The following is a 14,619-nucleotide window of genomic DNA, read 5'->3' as shown; positions in this document are numbered from 1 at the left end:
TGAAGGTTCACAGCTTTCCGGGAGGTAAGGGCCTCTGCAGAAAAGCCATTTCAGTGCAGAGGAACAGCTCTGCGTGAGTGGTCTCCACTCATCCTTAGGGAACAGCTCGCTTATCCTACACCCCGTGCCTTCTGCTGTTTCTGGCCAGTGTAGTTTATTTAGTAATTAGCACTCGGGTGAATTGCCAGTGCCTTTTCCTGTGCCCGAGGGCTGTGCTGCTGCCCTGCTGGGACCAGCGTCCCTCCAATCGGTTTACCACCAGTTTACGTCAAGGTGTGCCCTCTGGCTCTGCTGCTCTTGTGCATTTAAATGCCGGCACCATCGCACTCGCCTTCCTATACCTGAATCCTAGAGACTAACGGTGCTGGGCTATGTCTACGAAAAGGGCCACAGCCACAGTTTTTCACAAAGGCCTTTGGAAATGTCCCAGGAGATTCTTGAAATAAGAGATGAGGCTGTTTTCTATTTTTTTTTCAGTGGATCTTGAGGAGAGTGGTTTTGGCCAGTGCCCAGCAACGCTGGACCTTGGCCGTGGGCTAGCAGCATGGCTGCTCCTGCCCCTTCCCACGGCAGAGCTGGGTGTTTTTCCACTCAGGAGCTTTCTGCAAACAAGGGGAAATATTCTTGAACCAGCTATGCCCCGCTGGCAGAAATGGCACAGGCACTTCTGAATGACCTCGTGGGGCTCCAAAGCGCTGTGGGTCCTTTTGGAAAAGAGATCTCAGGTTATCGAAAGTCATCTGGGTGCTTTTTTTAAAGTGCTCTCGAGCTCCCTTGGGTCTGAACTGATCTGTGGTCTGCAGGAGGCTGAAGCTGGTGCACTGAGGGCAAGGAAACGCTTTGGGTTTTAGAAGCATTTTGTGCAGATGACAGGACATGGGCCGCTTGACTAAATCCCCCACAAGCAATAGCTCTGCAGCAGGGAGGAGCAGACGGGCATCACTGCCACATCAGGCTGCTGCCTCCTGTAAAGGAAAGGTGTTGGGAGCCCTCGCCACAGGAGCGAGCCCCGATTGATGTTCTCACTGTTTTTCCTGTGGTTTCTGGCCTTCCCAGTAGTTGAAGGAGAGCGGGATGGATGGTGGGGCTGTGAGACCCGCCCCAGCCTGCGTTGCGGGGGCACGGAGGGGTGGGGGTGGGTCTGGCTGCTGTGCTGAGCCCCCTGTGCGTCCCTTTTCGGGGTCCCCTGCCATTTGTGCCATCTGTGGTGCAGACCTGCTCATGGAGCAGTAGCAGTGCCAACTTCCCTTTCCGAGATGACCAGAGCAGAGGGATTTCTCATTTTGGGGGTTCTCGCAGGACCCCTGTGGGGTTTGTTCCCCATCCCCGGGCAGGCAGGAGGCTGGTGGGAGCCCCACCACAGTCCCCATCCCCTCGAGCAGGCGGGGGCCCTGGCCCTGCAGTGAGCATCCCATGGGTGACACGGGTGGCCTGGGAGCCCTCTCCTTCGGTGCCCGTCCTTGCTGGGGCTGGGGTGACTAGAAATGTTGGGTGCGAGCTTGGGATGCTGCTCTGGCTGCTGCAGGCTGTTTGCTGCCTTTTTGCTACCTCTTTTAACTCCTTCCCGTCTCATTAAAAAAAAAAAAAAAAAAAGAAGAAGAAGAAAAAGAATAGAAGGGAAAGAAAAGAAAAAAAGGGAAAGAAGAGAAGGGCAGAGCTAAAAATAGGAATAAGCGGTAAATGGAAAGATGCCAAACGTGGACCTTGAAAGCAAAAGTAATAAAAATCACTTCTTTTCTCTTGGAGAGGGCACTTTATCTGCATGAGAGGCCTGCCAGGGCCTGCAAGGCGGGGAGATGCTGCCACCTCCTGATACGCATCTCCAGCACGGTGGCGGGGCCCTGCTCCCTGGCTGCCTCCTGGCAAGAGTTTGGGGGATTGCTTGAGCCTTTGGGGTTTGTTTGGTGCATGTGAAGCACCAGATGGTTGTCAGCATGGCCTGGAGTGGTTTATGGTTAGCTCTGGGGGCATCCGGCTCAGTGATAAAGCAAAACTGTGCACACAGCCTCCAGGCGCCAACGGCACAGAAATAATACATAATCTGCATTCTGCTAATTTGCGGTGGTTGATCAAACGATATCTGATGGTGGGTGGCAGTGAAACAACAGGGGCAGACAGGGAAGAAGCAGCCTTTCCATAGCAAACAGCCAAAAGGAAAGCAGCTCTCTTTTAATTGTATTTATTTCATTATGATTACATTTTAATTATTATTCTTGCACTGAAGGAAGGCAGAGAAATAAGGTGGTAAATGGGGGGATGAATAGCTCTTACTGATCAGCACAAAGTGGCAAATATCGTTCTTCTAAAGGCTTACGACCTGCAAAGGGAGAAGGAAAAGTTCAGAAATCCAAAGGGTGGCCATCCTGCACAGGCAGATGAAAGTCTGCTGGTGGGTCCACCTGCCCACCTTCAGCTCTCCCTGTGCAAAACAGAAAGGCTAAAACAGCCCTGCTGACATTACAGCAAGAATGGGGAACACTTCTGAAGATGCTGTCCCACGAGTGGGGCTGCTCGTTGCAGCGAGTGGGGCACAGATTCAGGGCGTTTCATCTGCTGGGGCACTTGGGAACGGCCAAGGATCCGATTTTGCATCCGTGAGGGGGATGTCTACTAGCGAGGGTGATAATGTGGACTGAAGGAACAGCATCACCCCATGGTCGGGCAGGGGGAGCCACCATGGCTGGTACCGACCAAGGGGACAGGGTGCTTTTCTGGATGCTCCCATGGAGTGCTGGTGGTGTCACCCTCCCTCCCAAAGCCCGGATCCGGCCCTGCACCGTTCCACAATGGGGACAGCACTCACACGGGCCGCAAGTGCCACCCCAGACCATCCTCGATGGGTTTAGTGGGTGCTGCTGGTCCCCGCTCCTCCGCGCTGCCTTCCCCGGGGGGCATGGGCAGGCAGGGAGGCGCAGAGGGCTGTCATTTGTGCTGGTAATTACAGAGCTTCCCTCTCCCTCCCTTTCATCTGTTAGATAAAGCTCTCGCAGGTGGAAGATCCCAGCCGGCACACACGGGAGCGGCTGCAGACGAGCGCACCGAGCCCTGCGGAGTGCTGAGCCGCCGGCCGCGCTTCTGAGCCTGCTCTGACACGGGGCGATATTTTTGGATGCAAACCCCAGCAACCCTCTTTTCACTTAAGAGGGTGTAGATGTGTATTTAAGAATAAGCGGAGCCAGCAGTCAGCACGCTGCCCAGGCACAACGGGGATGGCCACGCTCCCCAGCCAGGCAGGGAGGCAGCTGGGGGCATCGGGAGCACGGCCCCGCTCCCCATAGAATCATAGAATGCTTTTGGGTTGGAAGGGACCTTGAGAGATCATCGAGCCCAACCCCCCTGCAGCGAGCAGGGATTCTCTCCCTTACAGAAAGAGCAGGGACTGAAATTTCTCCCCAGCCATGCCAAGAATAATATATATGATCAAAAGGCCTGTTTCATCTCTGAGGATTGTGAGTCTGCTGAAGGTTTGCTGTAGGAAATAAGAGGAGAAGAGCTGTTTTGGAAAGGCTTGAATGGCTGAGAAACGGCAGCAAGGCGCCGCTCTATTTTTGGATAGCTTTCTGCCAAAGGCAGCCTGTAGTTTGCCAACCAGCTTCTGACGTTTTAAAGCATGGTGCTACTTAAAATTGAAGGTTTGCAAGGGCCTTTTTGTTGCACTTAATTTGAAGAAGTGTTTTTAGGAGCATTTTGAGCACAACTGAATTGGTATCTCCTCTTACCTCCACCTGATGAACCGGGGTGAAAGCAGAAAAGGGACAGACTAGGGGGGCTGCAGGCTGGAAAAGCAAAGAGCCACCTTCACATGCCCTCGCTTGTGCTCGTGGGGGTTTTGTCGGGGCCAGCCCCCGCCATGGCCCCAGTAAAAGCAGCCACAAGTGCAGGTGAGGGCTGCAGTCGTGGGGCTGTGAACTGGGTGCTGAAGAGCAGCACCGAAGTGGCTGCGGCCAGCGACAGATGCGAGCGTGGCTCGCTGCCGGCTCCTTCCCGCCGCCGTCCCAGTGTGTGCAGAGCTCTGCTTCCTTTCATGTAATCAACAAATTAGGTTCTGTAATTTACCTTACAAACAAGACGCTCATACGCTTGCTCCCTTTTTTTTTTTTTTCAGAGGTTTAGCAAGCAAACAGTGGGAGACCAAAGAATTAAAGACATTAAGTAATCTGCATATAATCAGTGATTACCATGAATCAAACCCTCCTTCAGTTCAGCTGGTTATTATTTCCCTTATAATGTAATCCTCTGTGCTGACAAAACTAGGAAATGCTCATTTTCACCAGAATGGCAAATAGTTTCCTGCTGTGAATATAATGCTGTATCAAGCAGTTTAGTGACCACATAAATCCAGCTAATGAAATTTGTGTAGAGTATAAGGACTATTAAAATTAGGGGGAAAAATGCAAAAGTAATCGCTCCCATGTGTGTTGGGAGACTATTTTGCCAGCAGACTTTGGTTAAACACCTCCTTATAGGTGTCACTGACCCTGCCAACACTGGGAGCTGATGTGGATGACGGCAGGGTGCTCCAGCAGGAATTTTGTTTAGCCTGAATGCGGGCTGATGGCCACATGCAGCAGCAGCCACATGAACCCCTTTGGTTTGCCCCTGCGGGACCTGCTCAGGCCTCACGGCAGAGGGCACTGCGGCCACTGCTGGGGCAGGGCCTTGGCCCCAGCGCTCCCAAAAATGCCTCCTGGTTGCAGAGAGGTCTGTGGGGCTCCCAGGCCTGTGGGAGGCGGGCTGGCTGTATCCCACTTTTGCAGGGTCCTCTGGGAGACCCTCACACCCTGGGATTTTGCAAGCCCCAGAGAGGTGGGAAGTCAGTGGAGGGTTTCAAATACCAAAGAGGCATCCAAGCCTGGTCTGCAAATCCCTGGATTTAGGGTTTTAACTTTTCCGTGGGACCTTGGAGATGTCCATCAGAGAGATCTACGGAGAGTGACCTGCAGGAGCCACCTGGGAAGCCCAGGTATACTCGGTTTCTCCCAGAGCTGGGCTCTCCCTGCAGGGAGGGGGGACAAGGGCCAAGTTGCTGCCTTCTACCTCTGATTCATCCCAAAATGAATCAGTGGCATGGAAACTCCTCCCGGCAGGCGCTGGGGCACAGTGGCTGGGCAGACTATAAAGTATACGGAAGCAAAGGAGCTATCCTAGTGTTTTCTTCTAATTAATCACCACTGAATTACTGCCAGGAATCCCGCTGGTCAGCAAACGATGTTGGCTCGTGGGCAACACCTGTCCCATTTAGGAGCATTGGTAACTTCTTTGCGCTTTTAAAACCCAGAAGACACATCCCTGTCCAGGGTGCAGTGAGGGAGGGCAACCCCAGACCGGGCTGCTTGATGGCCCCCCGCATCCCTGCACGTATTGGCTGCACGTCCTAGGGGTGATGCTTACAAACCGGTTGTGGCTTTGCCAAAAGGCAGCCGGGAAAATTCAGCCTACGCTGCTTGCTTGGCACGAAGGGGCAGCGCTAAAGCCACGCTGGCACGCCGACACCCGGGCTGCGCCCTGCTTTCTCATGAGGTTAGAAGTCTTGGGCAGTTTGCTGGAGTTATGTCTGGACAGGAGGGAAGTGCAAAGTCAAGCCGTGATAATGCAACACCGAGCGTGGGTGCTTGCTCCACAGGAGCGATTGGGCAGGGCCCAAGGAGTCTTGTTCCGAGATTTTAAAATTGTGGTGAAGAAAATGCCTTGCAGAGGAGCGGAAGCGGCTAAAATGCAGTATAAAACCCCACTGAAGGGAGATAATTTTTGAAGCTTTTCTTGGAGCGATAGTGCCATGAAGCTGTGTTAAAATGACAGAGGTTTTGCAATAACAAACACTCTGTCGTTAAAGGCATTAAAATGGGGGGGATGGAAAATGGAAACAACCTGTCTGTAGGGGGGGCCCTCAGCTATCTTCTGTCTGAAAGCGAAGCTACTGAACCATCAGAGAAAGAAACAGGAGGGGAATATTCAGCCCTGTTTGGCGAGAGATGCTTGATACCTGCTCTGATCCGTACCCAGATGTTTCCAACTGCCAAAGGGAAAGTAGCTGGAGCAACTGCCCAGTGCTTGCAAACACTCTAAAAAAGAAGGATTTCAAAGAAATGGGAGAGATGCGATTTTCTTTAGAGGCTGTTGCTGATGCTGCTGTCAGGGGCTGCTGGGGAACGCAAGCGGTGACTAAGGCGGCAGAACCCATTCTGCAGGCAAAGGGGGTTAGCAGCGGGTGGGGGGGAGCACATCTGCTGGCAGCATGGCAGGGATCAAAGTAAAAGCACAGGCTTTGTCGCTCCAAAGGGATGGGGTGCGCAGCTCCAGCCTCATGGGGGGTCTGCTCCGTACCCCAGCGCCCATTTCCCAGGGCTTGTCCACGTGTCCTCTTCTAGCAGCAGCTGGGATGGGGTTCCCATCCCCTGCCTGCTCCCCCGCAGCTGCCTGCTGGTGTGCTGCCAGACCTTCGCGAAGCCCTCAGAGCTGGCAGCCACGTCGCTGGCGGGAGCACGCCCTGGACGTGTGCTGTCAGAACGAGCTGGGCTGCCAGGAACCCTGCTTTTTAAGCACTGAAACCTACCCCAGCTCATTACGGTTGGATTGGGTGAGGAAGCACTGTCCCAAGCAGCTCAAGGGGCAGACGGGGGCACTAACTTCTGCCAAGGGCTGATGATCATAGAATCATAGAATCATAGAATCGTTTAGGTTGGAAAAGACCTTTAAGATCATCCAGTCCACTCATTAACCTACACTACCAAGTCCACACTAAACCAATCAAGGGTAGACTAGACTAAACCATGTCCCAAAGTGCTACATCTACCCATTTTTTGAATGCTTCCAGGGATGGTGACTCCACCACCTCTCTGGGCAGCCTATTCCAATGCTTGACTACCCTTTCCGTGAAGAAATTTTTCCTAATTTCCAGCTTAAACCTCCCCTGGCGCAGCTTGAGCCCATTTCCTCTCATCCTATCACTAACTACATGGGAGAAGAGACCAACACCCACCTCACTACAACCTCCTTTCATGATGTACCGGAGGAGCAGCTGGGAATCAGTAAGGTCCATCCCAGCTGCAGCCATAGAGTGTGAAAAGTCTCCGATGGGCAGGCTACCGCCCCTGAGAATTGTTCAAGTGGGAAAAGTAGTCAGGAGTGGAAAGGAGAGGGAAAAAGCGGCTGAGTGACCCCAAAAAGGGAGACCGCTATTGCTGCCCCTGGCCTCTGGTTGTGAGTCCTCTCCTGGTGTTTAATACCTGCGGAAGAGAATGAGAGTAAAACTCTCCCACTCTACCCTGTAGCTGAGGAGACAGAGCAGACACTTGATGGAGCTCAAGTCGAATTTCTGTCAGATCTTTTGCTGATGCAGACCTCGGCTGCAGAGGCTGTGGTGAAGCTTTGCCTCGGCGTCTCCTCTTGGAACTGCTCTGATTTGTGCAGATGCCGGCTTTTGGGGCTTGGACTGCTGACATGGTACTGTACCGCTATGGGTAGCCGCTCCGAGCTAGCAGCTTTGCAGACAGCTGTACCTGGCTGTTGGGCAGGGGTTTCTGCACCATGCTCCGAAGCTGGTGCTGACCCCCTGCTCCCCGTGGTGATCCACGGGCTGGGCAGGCTGCGATGTGGCAGCCCTCCACAGAGCCCACGTTTCTGGCTGCGTCCTCGGAGCGGGCCAAGGGCTCACGGCCACCAGGTAAAGCAAGCGGGGATGCGCTTCAGGGGTGGCAGCTGCTACCGAGCCGAGACGGTCCCAGCACGGTGGGGAACGGCCGTCGCGGCGAAAGCGGGGCCGTCGGTACCTGCTTGCGCGCTCAGGTCGCACGGCACCTTTTGGAGCCGACTCTGCATCAGTCTGTGCGCTCACCAGGCAGGCGATGATGGTACGTCAGCGTCCACCTGAACGCTGAGGAGTGCACCCCTGTGCCACACACACGGGAGGGTGATTCTATCGACTAAAGGTCTTTTTAAAATGCCTCCTGCTTGTTTCATCCCAATTTAACCACAGATTACATAATCTCTTAACCATATCTAGTACTTAATGGTTGCTGTCCATAACGTAACACTAAAAAAAGAACCAGAATTATGTCTCTTTGTCATTTTTGTTTCTTCAGTACTCGTTCTCTTCCATTTAGCTATTTATTTTTGGTCTGTCCATGATGGCTGCGTCATTGTTACTACATCTTTTGATAAAAACCCCCAGTGACCCATTTTGCACCTCCCTAGTCTTCTGCTCCGGTTCTCCCGCCGTGTACCTTTTGTTTCTTCTTTCTACGCTTTTGATTTTGTTCTTTTGTTCCCCATGTTGCAGTAGGAGAGGTAGGTCATTTTTAACTGTCCCAGATTATGGTTCAAGAAAGGCGTGAAGTTTCACAAAGGTTTCTCTTCACTTACATTGAACATTACTGACACATTATTTCTGTGGCGGACTTCGAACCTTTGATTTTAAGCAGCTGCTGTAAATGTACAGAAGTAAACAACAGAATCTATAAACAGTTCAATACAGAAGGCTTGATTTAATACCTTACAAGACAAAGCAATCAATAATCTATTACGCATCTAATCACTGGCACGAATAGCCCAGCAGCCCTCTCTCTGCACAGCGTTCCACCAAATGAGAAGGGCAGTTGGAGACCACAGGAAGAGGGACACAAATCACCGAGATCGCAAATGCATCGCTTGGAGTACATCTATAAGTGCAAATATTCAAATTCAACAATCTACCTCTTGCTACTAGTGAATCACGCTATTGCTATCTGGAGACTAGTTGCTATGGCAGAAAGCTGTAGCGATGGCAGAAGGCCAAGAATTCCGCCTTTGAAATGTTAACTGAATTTAACTCTTGACTTTTCTCAGACAAGGTTCATTATTTTGTGGGACTGTGTCATATTAAACGAGTACTTTGTCTGCCCTGGGTACTGGTTTGGAAGGGATATTATTAATCACTGGGACAGTGAGGCAGGTCGATAACAACCATTTGTCAATAAGGATTTTTTTTATACCTTCAAGTCCAACATGTGATAGCTGCAGTTATGTCAGGGCCTTTTTTCTTTAATTTTTTTTTATTTGGTGGGGGATTTTTGGGTTTTTTTTTTTTTGGTTTTTTTCCTAACTCATCTCCTTGCTTTAGGCAAGTTATCCCCAGTTCACAGCACCTGGAGGCACTCAGGGCACGCCTACAGTGCAGGCGCGATGGTGCGATGAGGAGATCTTGTACTTTTGAGTGGTTAGAGCCGGGGCACGGACATGCTGCTGCTCCGTTTCAGTGACAATGTAGGCTGCTGTCTGTAATATCCACCTGGACAATCAGGAGTTTAGAGACTTCAGCAAGGAACAGGTATAACCATCAGTTGAAAAGTAATTTTGTGAATGGCAGAACTACCTACCGATGGAATTTAGGCACAAGCTCTTCTTTCAGCTGCCTGAAGTGTAGATCTGGCTCCCTGCTTACAGGTTAGCTGCAGGTATCTTTTGCTTGAAGAAATCAATCCTTTTCAGCTGTGTAAATGAGATCCCTCACATCTAGTTATTGGGCCAGATTTGGCAACTCAGGATTACTGAGATTCAAGGAAACACCTAGATTAAACATTATCAATTATTCATGCAACGGTGCTTCTGGCATCTTTCCTGTAACACTTAATGAGGAGCTATTAGGAAGGACACGCACGTTGAAAGTTAACTGAGAATGGCAGAATGAGCCAGATGGTGTTATTGTGAAGACAACTATCAAAGAGAATAGCATACAGAGAAGAACTGCATCCATAGTCATAAAGATGCAGATTCACAAATTCTGGCAGTGATTTTGCTCCCACAAACACAACAAAGACACTACTGTTGCAGTGGGAAAAGTCTTGAATATAGGAGGCCATGTACAGAATTACAGTGGAGGCTGAGATGGTGACAGTGAAGTTGGAAGGGTTGCTGTACGGTATTCCTCCACCAGTCTGTACCTCCGGAGTTTTGCCCAGTCCCAAGAGCAGGTTAATAACCACATGCCTCTCTAAATTGTTCTGTAGACTGCGGAACATTTCAGGTTCCACCTTCAGAAATCTCATTCTTTCAACACTTGTTTTCCTCTATTATACAATTCCATCTTCTGGGAACGAGTTCGCAAGGTAGGGTGCTCTTGCGCTCTCTCACGCTTCCCTTCTCAATAGGCTTTTGACTACGTGCTCAGACCTGAAGGAGTTATTCCAGAGAAGGGAAACACAAAAGCCCTGCGCAACATGCAGTACACTGCTAGGTAGCACTTAAAAAAAAAGACTTTGCAATATCACTCATGTTCTTTGTCATCTTTCATTAACCATGATTTTGACTGCTGCATCTCCTCTTCTCAAGATACATTGATGGTAAAGTTTTAAAAAACCCACAACCCTAAATAGTGTAAGCCACAAGCTCCCAATTTTTTTTAATTTTTTTTTTTTTAACCTAATGGATCAACAGTAATATTTCAGCTTTTTTTTGTAGATACGCATATAGATATCATTTGATGATACATGTTTTCTTGTTTAATATGGGTCCTTAGATCAAGTGCAGAATATTTATTTTGTAGACCAGATTAAATCTTTGAAATCCAAGGATCCCTCAGGTATACAAGTGAAAAGCAGGCTTCACTGAAAAAGCAACAACCAGGAACATTTAAAATGAACCATTTATTAAATCAAACTGTTATTTTAACAGTTACATAAGTTACACAGCATGTTTAAGTCAAAAGATTTCACAAGGAAAAAAATTTTAAACTTTTATTATGCAGGCAAAAATAGTACCACACAATATGTACCTGGGAGGGAAGAAGGGAAGAGGAATCTCTAAACATTCAAATAAGGCCATAATTATTTAAAAACAACAATAAAACAATAATAAACCCCCCCAAAGATCCATTTTCCTTTCAGTGTGTTCAGTGCTGCTAACTATATGTACTTTTAGTGTACAGATGTAAATCGAGGCAGTGATATCTTGATAGCTAGGTTTAATGTTTTAAAACACTATCAGAAGTGGAGTAAGGCTCATTAGTACATACAGCTGCCCTTGGAATGTCAATCTCAGTTGCCTTCATTAACTTAAAATTCACAAAGTGCACAGTTAAGATATGCCAAAAAATTGAAACTGCTACTCTACCAACAGCTGCCCATGCTTAATACTTAGTGGTCTATTGGAACAAAGTATGTTCTTTCAAAAAAGATGTGTAAGAAAAGCCACTGTAAAACATTTAGTTTCAAAGATGCACTAGGAGCTTTTTGTAAACTGAAAACTAGAAAAACATGGATTAATTATGTAAAGAAAAGAATACAAAAAACACTAGAAATGACCATCAAACTTTCAAAGAACAAGCACCACAATGGACATTAGCATTCAATTTTGCAGTGTACAGCAATGTTATAATTTTATTCTAACCAATCCACTTCATCAAATTCTGAATCATCTTCTGAATCACTGTATTCCACAGCAATGCGACGAGAAAGTATAGTAGCAACATCATTCTCAATGCGCTCATGCTTAGCTTCTTGTTCACGTTGCTCTTCAACTTTGCGTAGCTGAATACCTAAAGAACATCAAATCACAAAAGTGTTACTCTCCTCTATCATTATACAAAATATTTAGCTCATTATTCACAAAAGGCTTTGCAAGCAAAAACGAAGGCTGAGGACATCGCCCTCCTCAGGTAGAAGTTCTCTGACAAGTCTCTGAAGAGAGGAATGTCAGAATTGCAATGGCAGACTAGATCATGAGCCCTTCTACTGTAATATCCCGCTTCTGATTTCCCATTAAAAACGCACCCACATTTTTAGTACCACTGTAAGTGATTAAGCCATTTTACTATTTGCATTTCCAAACAATTTTTATACTCTCTCTTCATGGTCTCAATTAAAAGTTATAGCTATTTGAGTATCCTAACAAGACAGGATTTCTTGTAACTCAGTTTTCGTCATGTAACAATCTGTTTTGGGATAAAGTATTACTTAAAGATCAAATACAAAGGAGAAATAACACATGCCAATAGTATGAGAAAGTTAAATCCAGTAACTTAGTTAAAAACATGACAGAGATTATATATTTGGGTTTTATACTCAAGACACCACAGACTGACAGAGTCTAAACACGACCTACATCCTGTACTTAATACTCTCTGTTGTCAACTGACAGGCAACACAAGCACAGGCACTTAGTGGAATTTAAGCTATGGTAACTTGGGCCTTTGTTTCTTGTGCAAGACTTGGCCAGAAGAGTTCTCAGGAATCACCTAAATTATACCAGCAGGCTCTCCTTTATTTTTTGCTGACATTCTCTACTAATGTTCATGCACCACTGTTGTACTCAACTGCTGTTGATACTTCTTTAGAGTCAATGATGTTATCGATTCATGTGCATAGATGCTTTAAAAATATTTTGAGTTAGTATTATAGCCTGTCTACTGATAAAGTACCATACAGATTCTGCACTGTGTTGTAGGTCCAGGGGAAAACCAGAAGAATGTAGTACTCGAAACGTTTGAGCAAGATTAACTATTCAAAGATACCACACAGTCAAACAGCAGCACTCTCAGTGCAGTGGGGATTTTCCTGGCCATGGGCACATAAGCTGAAAGGTACAGCTTGTACACACAGCTCCTCACTAGATCATCAGGAGAACATTGCCCTGCACCTCTGCCATTCACTCGCACTCTGCCAGCGGGGCGCCTTGCAATGTAAAGACTGCTCTGCTACTGTGTTGAGACATGTCAAGATTAGATACTTAACAGCTTTAAGTCTTAAGCAACGATTTTTGAATGTCATTTATATGTTGTTGTAATACACTGATACATGATCAAAATACCAGTGTCAATTGATCTGTTCTGCTCTTATCTAACAGTCTGTGAAAAATAATGGTTTTGTCTTCTACACAATCTGTAGGTTATCAGAAATAGCTACATTTTCAGGTAAACAGAAATGAAGAGATAATCTCCACAGATCATCTATAAAACACATGTAATTTTTTTTCAAATCTAACTTCCACAGAGAACCAGTTTTGCCATCCAAACTAAACATCTGATAAGTGCAATTCCAAATTGAAAAAAAAAATCTGTCTACTTGGCAATGCATACGCTGTAGAGAATAGAAAGCAGAAACAGACTTAAGATGCATTCCTCTAAACTAAAATTCTAACACATGTGGAATATTCCACCTCTCAAAGCTAGTGTATATTTAGCAAGTTTCCAAGACCGTTCTTTTTGCCCCTTAATAGGTAAACATTACCTTTCCGTATTGCTTCCAGCAGAACGCTTCTAGCATCACTGATTACAGGAAGAGTTGAAGGATGGCGTTTGGGTTCAGGAGCAGGAATCACTTGGGATGGTGGAGATGGAGGCATTAGGGGGGCATGAGGGCCAGGGACAATGGTTGTGGGAGTCGGGTGCAGAACAGGAGGAGGGTGAGAAAGGGCTGCAACTGTGACAGGAGAGGAGGGTCGAATGCCAGGAGGAGGCAAGGGAGGAGGTGGGGGTGGTGGAGGAAGTCCCTGTACTTCAGCTTGAGGAGGAACGGGGTGAACGGGTACAGCTTCACACACTTGGGCAGCTCTAGTGACAGGAGGAGAGGGTTGCGCTAGAGGAGGAGCAATTGGAGGTGGAGCTGGATGTAGGACTCCAGGAGCTATCTGGAGAGGAGCTGGTGGAGGTGGCACAGCCGGGGCCTGCAGAGCAGCTGTGGGAGGGGGTGGGGGAGGTGGCACTGGGGGTGGAGGGGTGGAAGTCATTGCAGCTCTTAACGATGAAGTTGACAAAGCAGATGGAAGAGGTGGTGGTGGTGGAGGAGGAGGAGTGGGGCTCACAAACACTGGTGTTCTGCCTGTTGCTGGTGACTGAGGACGATTTTCTACCAAGCCAGTAGTAGAACTGAAACATCCAAAACCAAGACAAAGTTATTAGAGCTGGAGAGTGGAAAAAAATAGTAATAGATTCACTTCTGCAACTTAAGAATATCTAATGCTGGGCATTAAAGAGCATTATGTACTACAATGATTTCAAGGTATTCATACCTCATATACAAGGAAATCTAATTCTCTGTATGGAGTACGCATCAGTCTTCCAACAGACCTTTGCTCAAATTCAGCTATTGACCAAGTTTATGCTCTTACACAAACCTGCATCTTTATCAAAGGTTTCCTATACTAGTATAATTCTCCCCTCCCATCCCTAAGTAAATCCAAATTATTTTTCTGAAGTAAGGGAACTAGCGGTTGATTAACCGCTTCGATTCACAGAACTTTAAAAACAAACCAAACCAAAACAGTACAAGCAATGAGGATGAGTTACATTCGAAATACATATTTAAGGCTTGATGACAAGATGAGTGAGGCTAGTATCAAAGGTCATCAATTCTATGTACAGAGGGGTATACTAATATGCTAGATACTCATTATAGTGCAATGAACAGGTGAATCGAAGAAAACAAAGGGAACAGTAAAATTATTTTCCTGAAAGATCACTAGAGGATTTCTTTCAGCTGTTGTGGAAAATTAATCTAAAGAGTTACGCATTTCTGTGTACAATCTCCTGAACAGTAAAAAGACATTCTTTTCAACAGACTAACATCTTGCTGATGTAACAACCATGTCTAAATTAACTGTCCTCTATTCCTAGTTGTATGTACCTGACCATAAAGTAAGATTTTGGGT

The 14,619-nt window shown here is 47.3% G+C and overlaps 1 protein-coding gene across 1 annotated transcript in view; it reads right to left on the bottom strand.

Moving 5' to 3' along the window:
• Positions 1 to 11,351: 11,351 nt before the first annotated feature.
• WASF1 (WASP family member 1) overlaps positions 11,352 to 14,619 on the bottom strand; it is a 31,417-nt gene continuing 28,149 nt past the window's right edge. Inside the window, exons 7-8 of the mRNA XM_075707941.1 lie at positions 13,200 to 13,837; positions 11,352 to 11,509 (exon numbers count right to left, since the gene is read on the bottom strand). Of these exons, the coding sequence (XP_075564056.1) occupies positions 11,352 to 11,509; positions 13,200 to 13,837 (796 nt within the window). The remainder of the gene's footprint in view (positions 11,510 to 13,199; positions 13,838 to 14,619) is intronic.

Source organism: Pelecanus crispus, chromosome 3 (genome assembly GCF_030463565.1).
Source record: "Pelecanus crispus isolate bPelCri1 chromosome 3, bPelCri1.pri, whole genome shotgun sequence".
NCBI lineage: Eukaryota > Metazoa > Chordata > Aves > Pelecaniformes > Pelecanidae > Pelecanus > Pelecanus crispus.
The sequence above is the reverse complement of the archived record's forward strand: the minus strand, read 5'-3'. Positions and strand labels throughout refer to the sequence as shown.